A 23315-nucleotide genomic window follows, 5' to 3' on the forward strand; every position below is an offset into this window, starting at 1 on the left:
TTAAACTGAGGCGAGATGTGCTATTCTATGCTTCTGCCATGTGCAATGGGATTGTTAGGAATGCTGGAATTCTTACCTGGGGTTTGGAAGTTGATGCGGCGTAGCTCCACAGGGTCAGTGGGGTGATGAGAGCTCATGGCTTTGGTGGTGGGGAAGCTGCATTTCCTGCCTTCCACCTCAGCACGTTTCCTACAGCCCAGTCCAGAGTGCAACAATGGAAAGAACACTTCAGCTGAGTGCAATTCCTTATAGTACAGTAGCGCAAATAGTAAAGTAGTCTACTCCATAACAGCACAAGTTACTTAAACCTGCACATTAACCCTTACCTGTCTGGTTTGCTGATTGGTTCACAATCAGAGTGAGAAACAAAGAGTGCATAGAAAAAGAAAATATGTAAGAAATCCATAAAAGAAATCACAAATCTGCCTCTCTACTCTCCATTCCATACAAACCTTTTGAACATGAGGATAGCGATGACGATGCAAACTATAAAAATCACTGCCAGTACTGGTCCCACAACCCACAATAGTCCCTCTTCTTCATCCACAATTGGTTGGGGGTCAAGTTCAGAGGTCGTCACAGGGTCAGAGTATGGGCTGGTGGCGTACATGGCCTGCAGTTAACAGTTAATAGCTATCAGAGATAAGAACACTTTGAACACCTCATAACACAGTTGAAAAATTGTACACTAATAATTAGCAATAAACACTGAAAATGTTTATATATTCCGAACCCAAATCAGTGTTGTATTTAATCAGTGTGTAAAATTGCCACGATACGGTTGTTAATTTAACACTGGCAGATTTAGCTGTGTATTCGAGTATGAAATAAGGTGTGTCAAAAGAATACTAAGTACCATTATCCCTACTTTAGTATATTAAACATATTTAATGCTGGGTCAAAAAGCCTGATAACATTATACTAAAAATGGAATCTGTAAATAGTACATACATATTATGCTTTTTTTAAAATTGGATATTTTTCAAATAATATTTTTCAAATAATATTTTTCAAATAATATTTTTCAAATAATATTATTAATAACAAATATTAATTCGCTAGGATCTTTTAAGCATTCACAATTTTTTTCCCATTCACTAAATCATTATAATTTATTAGTTTTTTGTCATAACTAATGATTCCGATTTGTAAGAATTTGGTTATTGGTAAGAATTTGCAGTGTGTGTAGAATAGCAGTTAATACATACTCCAAATAGCAAGCAAAGGCACAAATGATCTTCCCATTTACTGCTACTGTATACTAACCATGGCAGCTCCCAGCTCCTGGCAGATGAACCTGTACTTAGTGGCTGAGAGTTGTTCTGGGTAGCTAAACTGTTAGATGAGGAGTGGTCTTACGTTTTCAGACAGGTCTAGGAGGGCCAGGACGAAGCAGGTGTACTCATGGCCACTGAGCAGTGGGCGGTTGAGGAACTGCCCATACATGCGGCCATCTCCCAAAGAGAACTCTGAAGGAGGTTTTGGGAAGTGAGCAGTGATGTAAGGGCGTGGCTCTGACTGCCTCTTCAGACGCAGTGACCTGCTGGTGCTGTTGATCTCTTTCAGGAGCTAACACACACAAAGAGGAAAACATATATAAAAACATATAAAATCCTAAAACAAAACCAAGTGATATTTATTGTGCATTTTCACAAAAACAGAAACACACACATACACACATCTTACCTCTTCCAGGTCCATCTCATCAGGGTCATCCCAGGGCTTGTGAAATTTTCCACCTCGCTGTCTCTTGAGAGGTACTACTATGATATAGAAGCCCCTGATGATCAGAACACATAACAAAGCACACAGACTGTTACAAAGTCATCCACTCATCCAACTCCCGTATAATGCCCACCTTCCAAAAAACACTGCAGTGTTCCACTCTTTGCAGTGTTAGAAAAAATGCAAGGTCACAAATACAGCATGATTTCTGCAAAATTATGTATATCAGAACATAATGAGGCTGTTAGTGGGTATGATGAGGAAAGCAGTTTTAACAAAAAAAACTGAAAATGGCTAGTGATCAATAATCTCAACATCTAACTACCCGTAGTTATTGAAATGTCATAAATACATTCCAAAGTACCAATAATGACTGAGGAAAATCTGCATAATCATTATACGCAAAATATTATTATAGATGACAATGTTAGGTTTTATATTGCAATAACAATATTCTTTATGACCTAAATGGCTCATTAAATGTCTAGCAGAGTATAGGGCCAGACTCTATGGGTAGAAATCTTTGCAGATATTCACCAGAAGTGGTCCATAACGCTACAGTGTTTTGTGCAGGTTAGTCAATTGAAATTCAAGTGATGAGCAACAATCCATTTTCTACAGGAACACAAGCCTATCCATTTAGCAGCCCTTGAATTGATGTTAGCGTTGGTCGTTGTGTCTTTGCATGTTTGATATGAGGTATGAGCCTTCAGAAAGCACAAGTACAAACAATCCATTATGCTGGACGTGCAGCTAGCGCTGTGTGCCGTCTATGATTATGTCATCAGTGGGGTCTGATGGCCAGCTGCCTGCCAGGCAAATATGACAGAGAGTATCGGAGAGAAGAGAACTCATTATATACTCAGTGTGAGCCTAATATCCCATCTGAACAGCATCAACTCGCAGAAAATGGGCGTGTGCGTCAGCGAGAGGGAATGTGTGTATAACAGTGTGTGTATATAATGCAGATATGAGGTTGTATTTGTGAGCGTGTATGGGTGTGCATGCAAGAATGCGCCGCGGAAAGAGGCTGTATTCAGGCTGTCTGTGTGTAAATGAATAATGAGAGATTACACGGTGTGACACTGATTAGCAGTAGTCGCACAGCTGATATATTTCCATATTAATGGATTAATTATATGGAAGATAATAGCCTTATCTGTGTGACAGGCACTGTGTCTTTTCACTGTGTAGTAGAACAATAATAAAACTAGAGGAACAATGAAAATAATAAGATATTTTTCTTTGTTTTTGTGCAAGAGGATTCGCCGCTTTTAAAAAGGCCCAATGTACTGAAACGTGCCAACAGGAACTACACTTTAATTAAAAAAAGTTATGATACGGGAGAACAAAAACTAACAGAGATAATGTATTAAATACAACTTCCCATCATTGTGTGAGCACTCACTTGACTTTAGCTTTGCTCTGCACCATTGGCAGCTGCAGCATGACAGTACCCTGGCTGTCAGTGCGACTGATGATGAGGGGTTTGGACCGAAGGACATCGGGAGCGGTCAGAGCAGTGACCCGGTGCTGCAGACCACCTGCGCTGAGCCCACGACTGGTCAGTAGGAAGGAGTACTGAGTCTCTGGACGGAGGCCTGAGATCAGCTTCTGGCTGAGCCTGCCATCAACCTCCACACTCTGGCTGTTCCCATACAGGATCTGGAAACATTTACACACGTGTGTATATATATTTTTTTAAATTCAGATTTTTAAATGATCACAGATCACTGTGAGATTACATTCAGGCATACAAACTCACAGTGAATGGCTGTCCTTTGTTATATTTCTCTCTGGTCTCCCAGCTCAGCAGCACTGCTGACTTCATGGCAGCCTTCACGCGGAAATTAGTGGCAAACACTGTTCACAAATACACAGTCAAAAACCTTATTAAAACATGATTCCCAACCGGCAACTAATTTATCAACACAATCACACCTTACCTGCACCAAAACTCTCAGCGGTGGGCCGAGCCCAAAGTGCCTTAAAATATTATGTAGCAGAAGCAAAATGATGTGTTCTTATGTGTTGCTTCATACCTGAATGCAGCCTATTCAGCACTCATACACTGTGTCTGAACAGAGGAGGGACAGACAACCAGACAGACACAGACACAGACATCCAGACAGTAAAAAATGTCTGGAATACAGGAGGAAGAAAAATGGGACGACATGGGCATGACTCTGCAGGTCACTATCATTGGAGATGAGATGCTAGGTGTTTGGCCAGCCATGTTTAGGGCAGGGGTGGGGTGGTATGATACACTTGATGGATGTGAAGTCCTACCTTCTTCAGGCGGCTCTGTTTTGACTTGAACAGAGGGACTAAAGGGCCCAGGGCCCTTGCTGGTGTACGCACACACTCTGACATCATAAACGCTGTCTGCCTGCAGCCCTGTCAGGCTCACTGAACGCTCCAGGACAGAAACACAACGCTCAGAGTTATTTCCTGCGCTCCTGTTGCCTTGGTAACAAACGGAGTACCTCACAACTGCACCGTTTTGCTCATTTAAAGCTACATGTTCCCAGGTGAGTGAAACAGCAGTAGAGTTGACAACGGCAGCCTGAAGGTTTCGGGGATATCCATTTGGCACCCCCTGTGGGGTTGATATTTCCTGCACAGCCTCTTCCCCGTAGCCCATCTTGTTTCGGGCAGCTAAGCGGAACTCATATGCAGCACCCCGACTGATGTTTGGTGCAACAAAGCGACGTTCCTCCTCAGGTAGCTGCAGTATTGTGGGTTTGTGAGCGCCCTTTTGACCATATGTCAGGCGATACCCCAGTACAGGGTTCAGAGGGTTCATAGGCGGGTGCCATTGCAGGAGGGCAGTGCCTGCTTTGGTCAGGCTCACTGACAAACGGGGACTCTCCGGCACTGAGGAAAGAAAATGAACACAACATTGTTACAAAAAATTGTACTTGGTTGAAGTACAAGTATATGCTATCTATTTATATCTACATATATATGCGTGTGTATTTATTCAGTTAATTGAATGTAAGCAACGGAGTGGTAGGAGTAGTCACAATGACATATTATATCCACTATATTAATCAAGATACATGGTCATGCTTGCACAGAGAACACATTTTCGCATCACATAATTTTTTTTTTCTGGAAAAAATATGAATTCCTACTAGCATCAATATCACAACATTTTTGACTTTCTATGAAGAGCAGCTCCTGGTCTTATATGTGCTAGAATATATTTTGTAGGGCTGAGTTTTTTTTTTACATCCATGTAAAATCAAAATTTTACATGGATGTACCATTTGCTACTGGAAAGTGAGGTGATACCTGGTGAAGGTGTGGTGATGATGATTACTCTGCTCCGAGCGCCATCGCCTTTGGCAGTATATGCGCCTACTGACACAGCATAGGACGTCTCAGGCAGCATCTCTGTGATCCACAACTCCTGGCACACCAACACATACATATTAGTGTGCTGTTTTGAAATTGGTATTGATTCAAAGAGAAGTGTTACTGATGGAGGCAGACTCTGTAATAGACAAAGTATTTACTCACATACTCTGCAGAGCTGTTCATCTTCTGCTGTGAGGATGGAAACAAAATGGACCAAAAAAAGAGGACAGCATTTCAGCATCATCAGGTGAAACAATCAAAAAGGTAGCATAGTCTTTCTTTCTAAAAAAGCATGTCATCTTCAATCTTCATGTCATCTTCAGAACAATTTTCATTATAAAAGCATTTGAGTCTGTGAGTCTGTTACAGTGTTTTAATGGGATGGCAAAGGCAGTGCAAAGCATACTATTATAAAATGTTACTGTCTCACTGCACAATTAAATGCATGATTCCATTTAAAAATAAGAATAATTAAATTAAGAAACACAGTTCATTAACAAGTAACATCTTATCAGAAGCAACAATTTTTGATGCATTATATTGTAATTTCAGTGAGTGAGGTTACAATAATATTAATTGGCTTCTCTTATGCCATACATGTGATGCGCATGTGCTTAACACATAAAAAGTGACAAAATGTATGAAGTGATATAAATGCAAACGTGTGTAAATATGAAGCATGAGTGCATGGCGCTCACCTTTGTCCCTGTGATGAGCAGGTCTCTAATGCAGGGCTGTCCCACTGGCTCATCTCTGATCAAGCGCACATACGTCACTTGGTACCCTCGGATCTGACCGTGATGTTGCTTGGCAACAGGACAACGCCACTTCACCTTAGCAGCTGTGGAGTTGACAACCTCCACCTGTACGTCACGTGGAGGGCCGCTAGGAACTGCAGGTGTATTATGGGATAGAGGAAGACCAGATTTCAGCACATGGCCTTTGTGTTTGGTCATCCCTTGCAGAAAGTTTATAAAAATGACCATCAAAAAAGAAAATAAAAAAAGGTATGAATTTCAGGTGTGAAAAAATCTGAAACTGAGTATTCAAGAAAAATATGCTTGAAAAATGGTAAAAAGGCAAAATGTTTGATTTTAAAATTAGAAGATAAAAGGAAACCCAGGCCACCATCTGGTCTCATACTGTTTTCAAAGAAGCCTTTAAAAATGACAGTCAGCACTGTCTCAGACTGACAGTTGGTACCAAGAGAAGGGATCTTGGGATGAAATACATGCAGAGGTTAAGAGGTTAATCAGGAAACTTTGGGAAAACTTCAGGAAAAGTTCATCAAAAGTTTGAGCGGAAAAAACAAAACAAAAAAAAAAAACAGGTAGCTTCATCAGAAGGAGGAAAAGAGTTCCAGAAGGGTCAAAATGGATTGAGTTGCTGACGTTCGCAGTATAAAGGGTCAGAGTGGTGTGAACAGGAGAAGCAGGATGTAGGAGGGACCACTCATACGGTAACGTACCGTCCTCCTCTGTTTGTACAATAACAGCTGGGCTTGGGGGTCCCAGGCCAGCCTCGGTGAGGGCCATCACTTTTACGTCGTATTCCGCCCACTTCTCTAGCCCCTGCAGCAGGAACTGGAAACGTTCTGGAGGCTGGCTGCTGACGTTGACACTCACACTCCGGGCCACAGTGTTCTCGCCATCAGAGAGCGGAGTGTAACGGATGGAGTAGCCGGATATCACGCCATTATGCGAGTTTTCTGGTGGGGGCAACCAACTTACCAGAATACTGGTGGAACTGGGGCTTGAACACCTCACATCTTGAGGTGCAGCAGAAGGCTCTGATTGGGTAGTTTTTGGTATGTAATTAATAGTATTATTATTTTTTGGAGACAGGAATTTGAAACAATGTCAAAGATGACGATGGTGACAGAATTGACAGAAGACAGAAAACAAAAGGGAAAAGAATGACAATAAATAAAAAACAAAAATAAAGGATTTTATACCATCTGACAAGACTAAGGCAGGATGATGAACATGTTTGCAGCAGGCGTAAAAATCATCACAAACTGAATAACATTCAACACAAAACTCACCTGCTGTTTCCTCCATCTCTCTCTAACTCAGCCAGGTTCTTTTTATGCCATTCACTGACTTCATTGTATAATTGCTGTAATCCTACCTGTGCCACCTTGCCATCAGACCATTTGCTCACTAAATATAAGGCACACAAAGTGTTCACCAGGGGAAAATGTCTCTGAACCCTCAGTTTGTGTTGCTTTTAGAATTACTGCCGGACATATAAAGGCCAGTTTATCACAGCATGAAATGCTTCAATGTCCTACTGAAACGCTCAGGCCAAGCAAGACTTCTAAGTGAGCCTTAATTATGCTTTAAAATGAAAAGTAGTTCAAACACAGAGGTCCAGAGAAGGTCTGATGAACACACACATACACATTTAAGGCAGACATTAAAGTTCATTACCATACCATACGTATGAGTACTGCACTAATTTGCACACTCATGGCAAACAGCTATATTACAACAGCATTAACTCGACTCTCACAGGCTCTCATGTTCTACAGCAAGTAAAGCTACAAGTTGAGAACTGTACAAAACCACGATGGCTACCTAACTAGACGGCTGGTAACAGATCGGCAGGAATTTGGTTGATTCTAGACACACATGCATTCAGAATTAGAGATTGCCTGAATTAAACTGTCAACATCACCATGTGCGCATAGAGCTATGAATACAAAGTGCTGTGTTTGCAACGTTCCCATTCCCAGACTTTACTTAATGTTCATATACACAATATAAATCGAGTTCCGGTGCTGTCCTTTTAAACTGGGATAACGTGTCTGCAACGTTCAAGTGATTTACGCATCTTTAAAGGGAAGAGGAGGAGTAAGTTCGAAAAAGGGAGTACACACTTGTTTGGGGTGTTTCTGCAGTGAACTCGCTGGTGAAGGCACCCACTCCATGTTTACTGTGGGCGGCCAACTGGAAGGTGTAGGATGAGAATGGCTTCAAATCCTTCAGCAGGTAAGTGGTGCTGGGGTCAAAGGTCACCTTCTGCTGCAATACAGACATAAAACTTGTGTTTTGGCCTGACATGGGCAATAATGTCTACAGCCATGTAAGTGTGGCTATACATTAACTTTATGACAGAAAGACAGTCAATAAATACGTGAGTGGGTCTGCGTGTGTGGGTGAGTGTATTGTAAGTGTGGTAGACAGCAAAATTGCTGGTGCTATTATAGGGCTGTACTGATTTATTCAGCCTTCCAAAAGAGAGGAGCCCAGCAGACTCTTAACACCACTTAGTGCTATGATATGAACATATGGCACAGTTTTAGATGTGTACCTCTTCGGCCTCATTGCCCTTTCTGTAGATAAGCTCATATGCTGTGATGTGGTTCTCTGGGCTGGTCTGCGTTGGAGGGACCCAGGAAAGAAGAATGCTGGTCTCTGACACGGCCTCCGCTTTAAACTCAGTGGGCTGAGAAGGGACTAAGTAGAGGCACAAAAGGTAGAGTCAAATTATTATTCTTTACGTGGGCAAATCAGCATAAAAGTGCAAGAGCAAAACATAGCAACGTGCAGTCTTACCTCCAGTTTTAGCTATAATCTGTAGGTCGTTAGACAGCGGTCCATCTCCCACAGAGGTGAAAGCTAACACACGAATATAGTACGTCTTATTGGGTGTGAGACTCTGGATGGTGATGAAGTTGGCACTCCTCACAATCTCTTTCTCCCACTGGTTGACATGCAGGCTGGGGTCTGTTGTGTAATAAACGCGGTATCCAACCACCTGTCCGTTGGCTTCTTCTGGCTCCTCCCAGTGGATGATCGCTGTGGTCGCACTGAGCATGCGACCCCGGATCTTTCGCGGTGCGGAGCTAGGGGCCTGTTCGGCTGTGCGAGCCTCGATGGTTTGGCTGGGGGGACCGCGGCCAATGTTGTTAACCGCAACGACCTTGAACTGGTAGTCAGAGTAGGGACTGAGACCCCCCACACTGTAGCGGGTGGTGGCGACCCCGTCAATCTCTTTGAATGGGTCTTCAGATGATTTTGGCCGGTGCAAGATGAGGTAATAAGAGACCGGTTCTGGGTTTCCACTGTCCCAAGTCAGGGTGATGCTGGTTGCCGTGCGCTCTGTTACCACAGGGGTCCCCGGAGATTTAGGCAAAGCTAGAGAATAAAGGAAGTCATAAATAATACATTTCACAGTGTTCAAACTCACACCTGTTTAAACAGACGAAGCATATGCTAATTACAAATGATTAAAGCTTGAAAAGTATCTCCCTTCTCACATTTAGCCTCATTTAAAATGCTGCACGAGACAGCAAACGACTGTTCATGGCAGTTACCTTGGTCACCAAATATAATTATTTGATTGCCCATACAAAATGCAATGTGTTGTTGACCTATGTAGTGCCTTTCCAGGCTTCTTCCATTCTAAAGCCTGTGTGCCTAAAGCTCAAAAGCTTAAAGCTCAAATGTAAATCATAAAATGCCATGTTTTTTAATTGGATGAGTTGGTTAAGTAATTGGTTGGTTAAATAGTACTATTTATAATGGTACTTGTAAATTAAAAGCATGTAACGGCAATTTGTATTAATGTGTAAATCATAAGAACGAGAGCATACTGAATGAGTAGGAACCTGTTTTATTTGAATGAATTTGTTCAAATTTGCTAAAATGATCCATAGAATGACATGAGAGGCCTTTTATTATTTCAGTAAACATGCTATAAATATTTTTGGATTTGGGTGGGACGATGCCTCAGTTCTGACAATCCATCTTTGATTATTTCATATTTAGTGAACTGAGTATAGGCCGCAGATTTACCTTTGACCGTGATCTGAACCACGGTTTCAATGACCCCCAGTGTAGACATGGCCACACAGGTGTAGTTGGCAGACTGGCGAACATCTGTGAGCTCCAGAACATTCCGCCCGATGGGCATGTCATCTTCAGGTGTGAGATCCTCAGTTCCAAGCATCCATTTAACGTAGGGCATGGGTGAGCCCACCGCCACACATGTGATGTTCACACTGCCCCCCGGCATGATGTCACTGTCCCGCGGCAAAACGGAGAACATGGGAGGAACACGTCGCACTGGGAGAGATGGGAATGATGAAAGGAAGAGCAACACAATTAAAAAAAGTGTGAAAGCTGGGTCCATTTTCATGAGCGTGCAAACGACTTATGAACTAAGCACTCATCTACACAATATGGAAGAAAATCATTTAAAGATCCACATTTTAAATGAAAAGAAAATGGAGAAAAAACATGTAATTCCTGAACAATGTCTATATTCTACAAATTTTCACTGGAACACACAGAACAACAAACCAACCTTCTCGTAGCTCTGTATGATGAAGAACGAGAGCAGAAAAAAAGAAGGAAAGAGAAGAAACACACCAAATACAACGACAACATCAATACAACAGAATGTGGTTGTTATTACTATTATTATTGGTGTTTTGTTTATTTTGCTTGTTATAGTTTGTATGCACGTTTTATGTTATTAACATATGCATAGATTGTGTGTGTGTGTGTGTGTGTGTGTGTGTGTGTGTGTGTGTATAAAAGTGTGTACCTCTCACGTAGAGATTGGCTGGAGCTGAGTAGCGGGTTCCTTCACTATTGGTGGCAACGCACTCATACTTCCCCTGGTCAGTTTCTTCACTCTGGTCTATTTGCAGTGCACCTACACACACACACACACACACACCACACACATACACATGCACGTACATGAGTGACATGCATGCATACACAAGAATGCATATACACAAAAAATAAATGACAAATTTTCAATCTCAGAGCATATTTCTAAATCTAAGATGTGCTGGTTCTGATGTACAGGATGCAGCCTTTCCTGTCTTTTTTTCAATGCACATTCTTGATCAACATGAATATGAGTGAGGCTGTATATTGCTGGGTGCGTATTGAGGAAAAACAAACTAAATTAATTAAAAAATAAAAGCACTAAATCTATCAAAAAATCCCAGGCTCCAAGCCAGGACAAAATCAAGCTTTGCATAAAAAAAGCGAGGGAGCTCTCTTAGAACAGCAGAATTAATTATAATGTCAGTAACATGCAAAGAAGATCCTGTTAAGAGAAAGAAAATCAGCGTCAGGCTGAAACATAAGGGTTGTGTTTGTTAGCGTCAAAGACAAGAACATCCTTCAGTTCAAATCCAAGAAAGTGCAACATCAAAAAGGTAAAAAAAAAAAAAAAAAAAAAAGTTGCTTAAGAACTGCTTTTTTCACCATTCCAATGCCTTTGGTTCTCCTCCCAAAAATCCTGGAAAATAAAAAGAGGTGAAAAAATGGATAACTGGTTCCAGACCAGAAGAGAGTGAGATTATGAGGCAAAAAAGCGCCCAGAAAAAACTTTATCAAAAAGTGGTTGTTTGGGGCTTTTAAAGAGAAAAAGAGTCTCTGTGATGACAGAAAAAAATATAGCTATGGATGTCACCTTTCGTATGTATCCTTAGGTACGGCAGGAAACGTTACTTCTCCTTGACAAAAACGTGTGACAAAATGTGTGAATTAATGGTCATGACAAGCAAACTTATAAAACGTCTGTCCATGATTTCAATTCTGGATGAATTAAAAGTGGGACTAATGAGGTAAGCAGATATGGATGGATGAGGGTGAAAGATGGTGGGGTTAGTTCAGCAGTCTTACCTCTGATTGGTGTACCACCTGGGTGAGTGATATGAATGCAGATTAAAAATTAAAGAAAGGAACGTTAGTACAGATAGAGAGAGATAGAGAGACCTTTGGAGGAAGAATACAATTAGATAACATTAAGGGTCATTGAGGACACTATAAGTAATGTGCATAGAAAAATAAAGGGGGAGGGACAGGGACGCAGAAAATAATTGACAGAAATATATAGATTTTGTAGGGAGAACAGACTGATAGAGAGTGAGAGACAGAGAGAACAGTATCCTTTAAACAAACAAAAAAGAAGTTCTGTAATTCAACTTCCTGGATTCAGAGTGCAGTGCTGTTCTCCAGGGTCGTCAGACAGCACTGCAGCCTGAGCACTGGGAGGTACATAGACAGGGGCTCTGAGCTCTACAGGAGATCTACAGCAGGGGGTGAGTGAGTGAAACTGAGTGACAGGAAGTAAGTGAGGTAGACAGGAAGTGTGTGAGTAAGTGGAGTCAAGAAAAGGAGTTGAGGATCATGTGTAAAGCATGTGGGGGGTGTGGTTGGTAGGTTGTGGATTGCTACCTCTATGTGACAGGCAAGTGGAAAGATCACACAGGGATGTGTTTTTGAGTGTGTTTGTGTGTTTGTGACAGGGTGTGCGTGTGTATAGGGGGAATCTGGTGTTCCACAAACAGAACTCCCAACATATAGCTACGCTGAAGAACTTCTGTTTGTGGAACGGCCGCCTGGTGACTTTGGTCTATTAGTAAAATGCATGCCATGCATTTCAACAGAAGAGCAGTTTGTGTGCGTGTGGTGATGTGCCTTAGATCTCAAAACTTACCAAAGGACTCTGCAAATTCAAAACACAGAAAGAAGAAAGACAGCACACAGTCACACAAGAATCAACCATCCACAGCTATTTACTTCTCACTTTTTTGAATCATTGCAATGATTCAAATCAGTGGGCTACTTCAACATTGAAAGAAAAGAATGGAAAATATTAGGGAAAGGTCTGGAAAACTTTGTTTAAAATCAAACAGAAACACATCATCATCCCCAAGACAAAAAAAATACAAATATAAGCAAATATATAAATCCACTGACTGTTTTAAACGTCATGGCATTCTATATATTTTATTATGGTACCACAGATAACAATCATAATAATAAAAGTAATATCTGCTTAAATATCTTTCTGTCTTATTACATTGTTGTGAATGAATCCTAGATCTCACTGGCAGAACCAGAGAAGTTGGAGAAGTGCTGGTTCCTTCAGCTTCACTCATGACTATCACAGCATCTCTTGCAGAGCAAGCCAATTACTGCATGTGCCTATTGATGTATTTCCCCAGCTGCGGAGAACTTCCAGCTCCGGGCTGTGTAGCGCAGAGCACCATTCATCTGTTTTATGCAGCACTATTAAGAAACTCGCTGCTTTTTAAATCAGTTCATTACAAGGACAGAATTAAAAATCTTCAGGAAGGAGCGGTATTGACTCAGGGACAATTCCGACTGCAGGGGAGGATGCGTGACATTGCACAGCAAAGGAAGCTAGGCTGCATATACACGGGAAAGGATGTTTGAAAGGAGCAGAACCGAAAAGGAGGGTGAGGGAAAGGGGAGCTTTTCATACACACACACACACACACACTCACACACGCACACACATTCATCATCTCCAGGTAAAGCATTTACTTCCTCTTGTCTGCGGTGATGGTGAATGACTGGACTGCTATTTTGGTGGAACAGCTGAGATACGAAGCTAGGCAGAGCAGAAGGAGACTTTTTGGAGCTCCACACCCAAGCGCCCAGCAGAGAGGATATGAGTGTGCAGAACCAGAGCTGGTGCAGCACAGATAACATAGTGGACACTCAGTGGTTCCTGCACAACTACACCAGAGAACCAACAAGCACAACACAAGAGTAATGATCCCTACATGCACAGAAGGCTACAGTTAATATTCATATTCATATAAATATTTATAATTCATTAATATATATTTTATCTGAATAGGTTTTTTCAAGTTATTTTCAGCTTAATAATCATTGAACATTCTATATTAGAATATTTTAGTACACTCTAAGGTTATAAAAACAACACTGAAGTACTTTACATGACAGTACATTACACCAAACCACAGGAGGAAAACAGAGGGAAGGAGGGGAGGGAGGGAGAGAAAAGAAGGGAAACAGGAACAAACACAGCCTGCCATTACGCAGAGCATCCAAAGCAGAGAGGGAAAACAGAGGAGGTCTATACGCACATACACACACATACACACACACATAGAGATACACACAGACTCTGTCCTACCTGAGCGCAGCTGCTTGACGCGGCCATTGTTGCTGCTGGTGTTGACAGGAAGGAAGTCTTTGAACCAGGTGATGTCTGGGTCAGGAGAGCCACTGGCTGCACACAGCATAGTGGCTGTGCGAGAGCGCTCCACCACCTTCAGCTGAGGACCCATGTCTATTGAGGGAAAGCCTGGGGGAAGCTGGTCCTCTATAGTTAGCGAAACGGAGACAAAAAGCATAAGAAACACTGACCTCGTCAGCACTTCCAGGAAATATTGCAGCAATAATGTATATTATATATTCATTTACAATCATCTTCTCCAATGCTCAAGCTCAGGGGTGTTAAACCCATGGCACACGCTCCACATCATGGGATCAACAGATCCGAACAACAGATCTGTACAAAGTGATCTCGCGAGGCGCGGCCGAGTTTGACACATGCTCTAGCTAGTTATGAAATTTTCATTAATTATTCAAAACGGACACGTTAATCAGGCAGAAATCTAAAATATTACTATGAAGTCCTGTCATGTTCTCAAAATTTTCTGACAACAGTTTATTTTTAAATGATCAAGCCGTTGCTTGTCTATGTCATAGTTTCAATTTTAAATATGTATTACAGCAAGCTTTAGTCTTAAGAATTAATAGGATTTAAATAAAATGTGTGTATAATTAGTACAAATCCCATTCCATTTTATTTGACTGTGTCTAGGCTGGAGAAAAGTCTGAATGTATCTGTATAAATTTGCTTTGTGAATAAAGCATTGCCAAGCAGAATTTTTCATATAGGCATAAGCTTACATTTTCAGAATATAATTTTTGTCTATTTTTGCAGCACTGGATTTATATATTGCACAAAAATCCAATATTAGCCACCAGATAACAGCTCATATGCAAATGCATTAACATAATGTAGAAGAGTTTCTCACTGTGTGAGGTACACTAATTAAACTACAGTGTGGTGCTTATGACAGCATTAAGACTGGCCATTCTAAAGTCTTATATAACTTCGATAAAAGCCTTTAGGGATCTTTAATGCATTAGTGTGTTTTATTTTCAGCATTATGTCTGATGCTGGAGTCCATCTCGGCAAGATGCACTTTAAGCTGGAAGAGCACAGAGCAGAGTGTATAAAATGAAACCGCCATCTATCACTGCCGCTTCCAGTCCTCCATAAAGTTCATTAATAAAACATGAATGTCTACACACACACACACACACACACATAACAGATGGACAGGACAGATAAAGGAGGGGAGAATGATGCTGCAGCTCTCCCCCCTGATTCGTTTCATCTTCTTCACCTCCTCAGAGCTATCCTGTTGAGGTGTGTCTCATTAGCTGGTAAAAACCCCAAACCCCGTCAGACAATGAAGCGCTTAATGAACACCCGAGAACCTGAATGTGAGCGTGTGCAAGTCTGTCTTCAGGAATGCCAGACCTATGCCAGCACAGACAGCAGAGCAGAAGATGAAGGAGAGCAAGGAGAGACTAAGCTTCACACTCATTACACTGACCTCATTACAACCACTTACATCGATCAGTATTGATCCCGGCTAAAATGGGTCAAACTTAAACATGACGGCCCATTACATTGGAGATAAAGCTAGATGGAGACAGGATAATGAGAGGAAAGAAAGAAATAATCTTATTCTGCCTCTGTTCATATTTGGTGCTGAGGAGGAAAGAGAAGCTTGCCGTGCCGAGTGAGTGTTTGTGACGGAGCGTTGTCAGTCAGCCCAATCGCATCTTAGAGAACCTCTCTGTGTATTTAGCACATAAAGTGACAAGAGTGAAAAAGCCACATCCAGTGACACATCCAGCACCGACACCATCAGCTTAATTACCCGTGTGTATCGATCAAATAAATGCGTAGGTTTGTTTGTTTGTATTACATTTATTACACTGATAGTGTCATTTAAGTTAAAAGGTCAGGGTCCTGAAGTTGAGGTTTGGTGCTGTATAGACATCTAGGCTCCCATGGTATGGCAAATGGTTTGTTGGAATAAAGATCTGAATTGTTTTATGAAGTAATGTAGCGGAGGAGCTACACCACTCCATGTAGTTTATTTTTTATGATGATTACAAATAGGCTACGTTTGTATAGTTTTCACATTTTCAAGTAAAGGCATCCCAACCTTTTTTTTCCTGAAGCACCCAGGACTCCCCCAACCACAATTCCTTCCCGAATATACGATCATATAGGTTGTGTTATTGGGATTTTATAAGTTTAGTGTTTACAAATATAATTTTGGTACCACTGATCTAGGCCATGGTTTCACAAATTATACAGATATTTAAAGCAACACAATTCCTTTTGTGTATAAGCTCCATATCCCTGTGGGGTATTTCATTTGTGAGCGATTGCCCTTCAGGCTGTGATCTTGTGATCTGTTTCAATCATGTCGCTATCATCTATTGTCCACGTGTGTATTCTCACATGAACTTAACACTTAACATTGTTGAAAAACTAAACATTGATTCGCAAATGTACCTATGGTTTGTTAGTTAGGTTATACTTTGTATGGGTAGCAAATTAGAACATTGATATAAAAAGACGTTTTATATTTACTATACCAAAGGTATAATATACCTATCTAAGCAATAAAAAATGCAACACATTTTAATATATTAGCAAATAGCTATAAATTATATAAATTTATAATAGCTATACATTTTGTGGAAATGTATTACAACCATTGTATTATTATTATTATATTGTTATTATTAATATAGATATCATGATCCTCTTGATATTACTACAACTGTTGCTTAAATCATTCAACATACACGTACACCAGGCAGCTCCTGTAACCTTTTTTATGGTGGGTTGTGTGGCTTTACGACAGAACCCTAGCATAAGCCAAGCCAGGGGCTCAGCATCTGTAACCGTGACGATGATGAGGCAGAAGCTGTCAAGATGACGCAGAGGCTGAATAATTGAAAGATCTCTGCTCCTGAAAGTGTGTCTAAACCCTCCTCAAAGTGCCAGAATATTCACACTTCATCAAACTTTATCCCTGCTAAGTGTGTGTGTTAAACTATATGCACACAGGCATATATAGCCACCCACAAATGCCCAAGGAAAGTTACACACTAATGCACTAATGCAAGTTCAGTCGGGGACACAGGCGCTAGAAGTTTCTGCTTTGTGTGGGTGCAGTGATGGGCACTTGCTGTTTTTAAATAAAGGAGTCTCAGGAGCAGGAGAAACCCACTAGAGATACAGCAACATCCCACTTGCACTCTGCCAAATGGAGTGAAGTTTTGAGTGTGTGTGCTACCACAGAATAAGCACAAAAGAACAATAATATTTCAAGAGTACTTCCATGTAAAATTTCCATTGGTGTGTGTGTGTGTGTGTGTGTCAGTGCATAAGTACCTCGTAGGACAGTAAGTCTAGTAGAGGTGCTTATCTCTCCAGCACTGTTGGTGGCCACACACTCATAGATGGCCTCATCCCTTGGGGTTCGCAGCGGCTGTATCCTCAGTACAGACCCAGAGCCATCTTCAAAATCAATAACCTAAATACACACACACAAAACAAACATTTACATTTACAGCCCTTGACTGATTTATTCATTTGGCAAGCTGACTTCCATTCCAGGGAATGTAAGGGGACGTATTCCTGCTAAGAATACAAAAGAAAGACTCTTACTTGACGTTGTAGTTTACTTCTGTGTATGTGTATAATTGGAAGCAGAAGGAAAGCAGTTAGCCCATCAAAGGCAGTCTGTCTCCTCACAGCCCCTGCCAAAAAGTGCTCCATCTGGGCCCTTGTGGTGAACGTGGCCCTGTATGCCCAAGCTGCCGTAGCACCATTCTGTTGTAGCTCTTTATTTAGCAGGCAAAGTGTGAGTGACATGCACTTGTGTTATGATCTCGGTTTACGTGACAAGCTTTCTGTGACCCTTGTGCACCGATCTCGTTTTTAATTGTGGTTCGAATGAATGGTGCCGTTTTTGCATAAACTGCGAATGAGTAATTTTACATCAGAATAAACGGCTGCAGATTTCAAAAAGAAATCCCTGCAGGTCAGTACTGACACTGTCAGACACTGACCAATTCATTCACTGGATTGTGTGTGATGGCCTACATGAATAGGTCATTATTATAGTGTATTATGATGAACCCTGATGAGCCCTCAGGGTTAATGTGGAAGGTCCATTATAAAACTACAAACACATATAAACGATAAAGGAAATAACTCACTTCAATGCATTAATACTTCTCATTAATCTACCAAATGAAACAGTCCCGGGGCTGATCTGAATGCGTACTCGCACACATTCTGGAACTTGGTGCAGTAATTGTCATGAGGGAGGGGAGCAGGGAGAAGAGGCGCAGGGCCGTTTCAGCTGATGAGAGAGAGGCAGAGCAGAGCAGAAGATCTATGGCTGGTGAGAGCTGGTGTTACTCTGACTTGGGGATACAGGAGCATCGTGCGGGAGAAAGAGCATCTTCAGGCAGGTCATAATCATTGTTGTTGGTAGACCAACAAGAGGTCTGGTTCATCGGGTTGTAACGTACGGCAGGCAAGAATAATCCAGAAGAATAGTCAGGCAAGGTCTGGCAAAAGCATCCGCAAAAAATGGCTATTAGCAACAAACGACTGGATCGTCGCAACAAAGATGGCGGACAGCCATGGTTTGTATTGGAAACAGAGCAAATGGGCAACTGTAAGGATTTAAGTCCCTCTGACAAGGGCAAAGCTTTCATAGTACAGCAACACCAAATGTGCAGCTCATGAGGAACATTCCTGCTCTGCTATGGTCAAAAGAACTGGACCACGGAGAATTGGAAGAAGGTGTCTTGGTCTAATGATGCAGCTGCGTCCCCTCCAATCCAACGGGGCATCTCTGATCCATGGATGCATCACTGATGTACGGAACTTAAAGGATCTGTTGCTGACCCCACAGAGCCAGATACCTCAGCAGACCTTCAGAGGTCTAGCAGATTTAGTCCATGCCTAAACAGGCCAGGCCTAAGGGAAACCTGCTCAGGTGACCATCATATTCCCGATCGTGTATGTGGCAGTTGTGAGTGTTCGTGATGTTTGCTTGGCGTAATACCTCAAATCTCTGATTGCTGACTTTCTTCCCTTTCTTACTCCACACGATTCTGGGTTGGGGGTCGCCGCTGGCCTGGCACACAAATGACGCTGCACCCCCCTGCACCCCAATCTGATCTGTGGGTGTTCGGGTGAACTTTGGCGGAGCTGTGGAATGCACACAAGAGCATAAAAATGATCAGAGATGTGGTCAAAGGTTATACGTAGGTGGTCAAGAGACTCATTTCTGATGATGATGCTTCGGGGAACTGTGGTTACGGTATTTGCTAGTTTTAATGTGAGCTCAAGAATGCAAAACCTTCAACAAGCAAATCTAATTATAAAATCCACTAATAAGACACACACTCACAGACACAGGCACACAAAATGTCTTCTCTCCAACTTTTTTGCTGTGTGTATTTAGGGAATTGAGCTCTGTGCCAGCAGATGGATTGGATAGGATTTGGATTGGCATTGTAATCAGTATTGACAGAAGATTTTAGCCTTACTCTTCTCCTGTCATCTCTCTCTTTTCTCATCTCTCTCTCTCTCTCTCTCTCTCATTCTCTGTGCTCCCTGCGTCACTGCATGGGCTTTACTTTTCAATAAAGGATTTCAAATGAATTCCGTACAACATGGCCGGCACTAGTGTAGGAACTCTGTTTTGCACGCTTACGTTCACACATCATAGCGCCTGCACAAAGCGATTCAGCAGAAAAATGCTTTCACACACACAAACAGAGACACACAACACGTCCACAAGCTCACACAAATTTCACCTCACAAAAACCCTCACTAATGGCATTGCAGGGGAAGAGAAAATCCCTACTTACGGGCTTAAAGCCCAGCTGCACAAAGGCACAGAAATTACAACCCTTTTCCCTTTTCATTATCATTTTATTTTAAATCCATTTTCCTGTTGACAGGGCCTGAGAATGAAAGATAAAGAAACAAATAAGACAAGGTGGGGAGAGGAGAAAAAAGCCCTTTAAGCGCTTTTCAATGAGAACAATGCAGCCCATCTCTCCTCACCACTGGCAGTAAACACAGAGGTTATTCTTCTGGTGTTCTTGCAGACTTCAGTTCCAACATTGCAGGAATGCTGCTTTAAGCATTTGACCTACGGCTACATTGCAGCTAACTGCAATATCCTGAACGTGGATCGATGTATTTTACAAAATCCAGACGCCAGACCTTTATTCGCTGATTTATGTAAACTGAACTTGGGTTTCCTGACAGGCGGTATACATTCATGGCAGTCTGCGAATGTGATTGGTTATGATAGGAAGCCTCAAACAGTCCCCAGCGTCTCAGAGCAAAGAGTCTGCTCTCCAGTCGGTCTTTCAGACACGCAGATCTGAAGAAATCTGACCACAAAGAAGGGCCTCTGTTCTGATATAACGGCATCAATTAAACGTAAAACTCTCTCCAACATGCCGGTTCGTTTCTCCACCTCTCTCTCTCTCTCTCTCTCTCTCTCTCTCTCTCTCTCCTTCTCCTCAAGGGCAGGCCAGAGACGGACGTATTCAGCTGGAGATGACTGGCCAGGGATGAGAGTGGAAAACAATCCGCTGGGATGCCCCACGCACCACACGCCGCCAGGCGGATGCCCCGGCCTGTGCTCCGGACGAACGCATCTTCTGAAACGTTCCTCCCCGCACCGGTGGGGGAAAGAGAAGTTTCGGAAGTGCGTGAAATGACTTCTCGTCTCGGCACGAGTGGCTCCTGAAATATGATGCGGTTTTCGCGTTAAGCGCTTTAAACAGATGGCTTCACAATGCAAACAAGAACAGAATCACATTCAGACAGTTCCACAATGAAAACAATCTTTCAGAAATGAGATTAACCAGTTCATTAAATTATTATTTTGCTCCAGCGACTTTGCATCGCATTAGAAGGCTAACGATGAATGATGAATTAATGAGGTTTTCAGAAATCTTTGCGCCACAGTTTTGGAGTCCAACCTGCATCAACAGTTTCATGTGCTATAATAGAACATTATGATGTATAACCAAGCATACGCAATTTACGCTTTAAGATGTTATGAGCATCCCAATGAGTCACTTCAGAAAACATAAAATCATCATCAAAATACAATTTTCGACATTTCGAAGCCTGTAAAGCCTGTTTGTGAGTTATAACCCAGCCACTGGGGAGGCGCATCCGAGTGCCTGGCGAGGGCTGCATCCGGCCTAAAACTTCTGCCACGACACGGGGCAGCGGTGGCCTAGCGGGTAAGGAAACGGAGACGTAATCAGAAGGTTGCAGGTTCGAATCCAGGTGCCGCCGTCACCGCACACCGCTCCCCTGGCGCCTGTCATGGCTGCCCGCTGCTCACCAAGGGTGATGGTTAAATGCAGAGGTTGATACGCTGTGTCGCAGCCGCTGTGGCGGAAGGAGAAGAAGATTCTGAGGTGAGGTTTTTTTTGTACTGTTTGTTCTGGCTTTAGTCATTTCGTGAGGGATGCATATGAAGCTGACGCACTCTTAATAAGTGTGCGCCGTACAGGATTCCAATCCAATCCCAGGCTTAATCCGCCTGACACGCAGTTTCAACCCGCTGACGTCTACTCCATGATAACGTCCCTAAATTCCATATTAACCGCTGAACTTGTCCTCGGCAAATGGTCCAAGCAGATGTGACAGCACATGCGCAGCAGCCAGCCAGTTCACGCTCCGGTGCGTTATCTGTGCCCCATCTCGTCACAATGAAGTTAAAATGAACCGTCTTTCTCTCACATTCTCCGGGCTGACTTTAGGCTGTAATAACATCAAAAATCCATCTTTCCCCCCCAAAAGCAATCATTTCAGCGTTATTGCATCATTCAACTAATGTTTCCTCCACAAACTTATAGCTGCCGCACCACACTGCACAATGCACATGCCCTGAAACTCATCACGGACTTAAAAAAAAAAAACCCCGTCCTGGGCACGGTGCTGTCACCGCTCCCAGGCTGGCCACTAATGAGGGTTAATTAGACAGACACACTCAGAGAAGATTTAATCACTTCATCAACTGCAGTTCCATTATGCATGAGTAATGACCTTCTCATACAATCAATGAGAGGTCAGAGAGAGAGAGAGAGAGAGAGAGAGAGAGGATGGTTGGTCAGGAGCTACGGCTTGCTAATGGTAAATTGCAAAAAAAAAAAACATGAACATTTATTTACTTCTAATGTGCCCAAATGTCTTGAGTTAAGCCTTTACATTATCAGCACATAATGCACACAGACCCACGCAGTGCTGCCACGGTAACCCCTGACAATCAGAATAGAGGTCTTAACGCACAAGCGCGCACTCACGCGCGTGCGCACAAAAAGGGCCGCTATGCTGCTGTCTGAGTCCTGTCATTCTGCAGTCAGAAGGACACACATGCTATAATTTTTGCCCATTACACGCTTGGCTTAAAATACATTTAGCCTGGAGAGCCTGCAGCGAGATCAGAGCTCCCGTGCACTGATTACGCTGGCCGAGAGTGCAACAGTGTTCCTGGACAGAGCCCGTCACTCGGCTGACAGCGGAAATCTTTAAAAATGACCCTCTGATGGAGAGAAGTGACAGAATTAAATCAGGCACGGTTACCATGCCAGTACCCGTGTATGAATAAAATGTAATACAAATGTCTCGGCGCACATTTGCAATTTGGAGCAACAAAGGCTTAATTGTGCACACTTTTCGACAACTGCTGAAACCAGAGGTATGAAAGAGCTCTGAATAAAAGACGGCAAAACTAGGACAGAAATCATGCAATATAAGAAATTATCCTACAATTATGCACACAAAAAAAATTATCAATAAATAGATACGATGATTAAGGTAGTATATCAGAATATATATAGAAATAGTATATAACCCATCATACTAGTGTGGTTTTTGTCAACGAAATTTATGATGAACTATCTTTTTGACGAGGCAACATGTAAATGTTGGTCATGTGACAATTATAGTATATCATGTGACGTTCTTGGTGAATAAAAATTATACTAAATAAGGTTTAGATCACACATTTCTGGAAACATCTGATAGGTGAAAAGCTGGCTGGGAGAAAATGACAAAGTCACGTTTGGATGCACTTTCTGTACAAATTAGTGGAAAAGAAAAAGGAATGTGTGGTCAAAGAACATGGAACAAATCTTCCGTAACTGGAATAGATGTGATATATTCTTGAGTCTATAAGGTAACAATAATATATAAATAAGATAACCTTGTTTAAATTAAGAAATGGGTTTGACTAAATAGAAAATGTGATATTT

General features: G+C 42.1%; 1 protein-coding gene across 17 annotated transcripts in view; it reads right to left on the bottom strand.

Moving 5' to 3' along the window:
* Positions 1-23315, bottom strand: part of LOC114788656 (receptor-type tyrosine-protein phosphatase delta-like) — an 86419-nt gene that overhangs the window by 16003 nt on the left and 47101 nt on the right. For 3 of the 17 annotated variants that reach the window (XM_028977438.1, XM_028977437.1, XM_028977440.1), the window contains 23 exons: positions 19085-19230; positions 17395-17536; positions 14032-14220; positions 12559-12567; positions 11742-11759; positions 10645-10755; positions 10402-10413; positions 9891-10160; positions 8649-9230; positions 8404-8549; positions 7970-8114; positions 6557-6877; positions 5787-5980; positions 5251-5277; positions 5023-5140; positions 4015-4602; positions 3491-3588; positions 3134-3390; positions 1687-1780; positions 1360-1569; positions 453-613; positions 327-338; positions 77-189 (listed from right to left, as the gene is read on the bottom strand). In XM_028977438.1, coding sequence (XP_028833271.1) covers positions 77-189; positions 327-338; positions 453-613; positions 1360-1569; positions 1687-1780; positions 3134-3390; positions 3491-3588; positions 4015-4602; positions 5023-5140; positions 5251-5277; positions 5787-5980; positions 6557-6877; positions 7970-8114; positions 8404-8549; positions 8649-9230; positions 9891-10160; positions 10402-10413; positions 10645-10755; positions 11742-11759; positions 12559-12567; positions 14032-14220; positions 17395-17536; positions 19085-19230 — 3963 coding nt within the window. The remainder of the gene's footprint in view (positions 1-76; positions 190-326; positions 339-452; positions 614-1359; positions 1570-1686; positions 1781-3133; positions 3391-3490; positions 3589-4014; positions 4603-5022; positions 5141-5250; positions 5278-5786; positions 5981-6556; positions 6878-7969; positions 8115-8403; positions 8550-8648; positions 9231-9890; positions 10161-10401; positions 10414-10644; positions 10756-11741; positions 11760-12558; positions 12568-14031; positions 14221-17394; positions 17537-19084; positions 19231-23315) is intronic. The other 14 variants (XM_028977442.1, XM_028977441.1, XM_028977443.1 and 11 more) reach the window with 14 other exon arrangements.

The sequence above is a fragment of the Denticeps clupeoides genome, chromosome 4 (assembly GCF_900700375.1).
Source record: "Denticeps clupeoides chromosome 4, fDenClu1.1, whole genome shotgun sequence".
Taxonomy (NCBI): domain Eukaryota; kingdom Metazoa; phylum Chordata; class Actinopteri; order Clupeiformes; family Denticipitidae; genus Denticeps; species Denticeps clupeoides.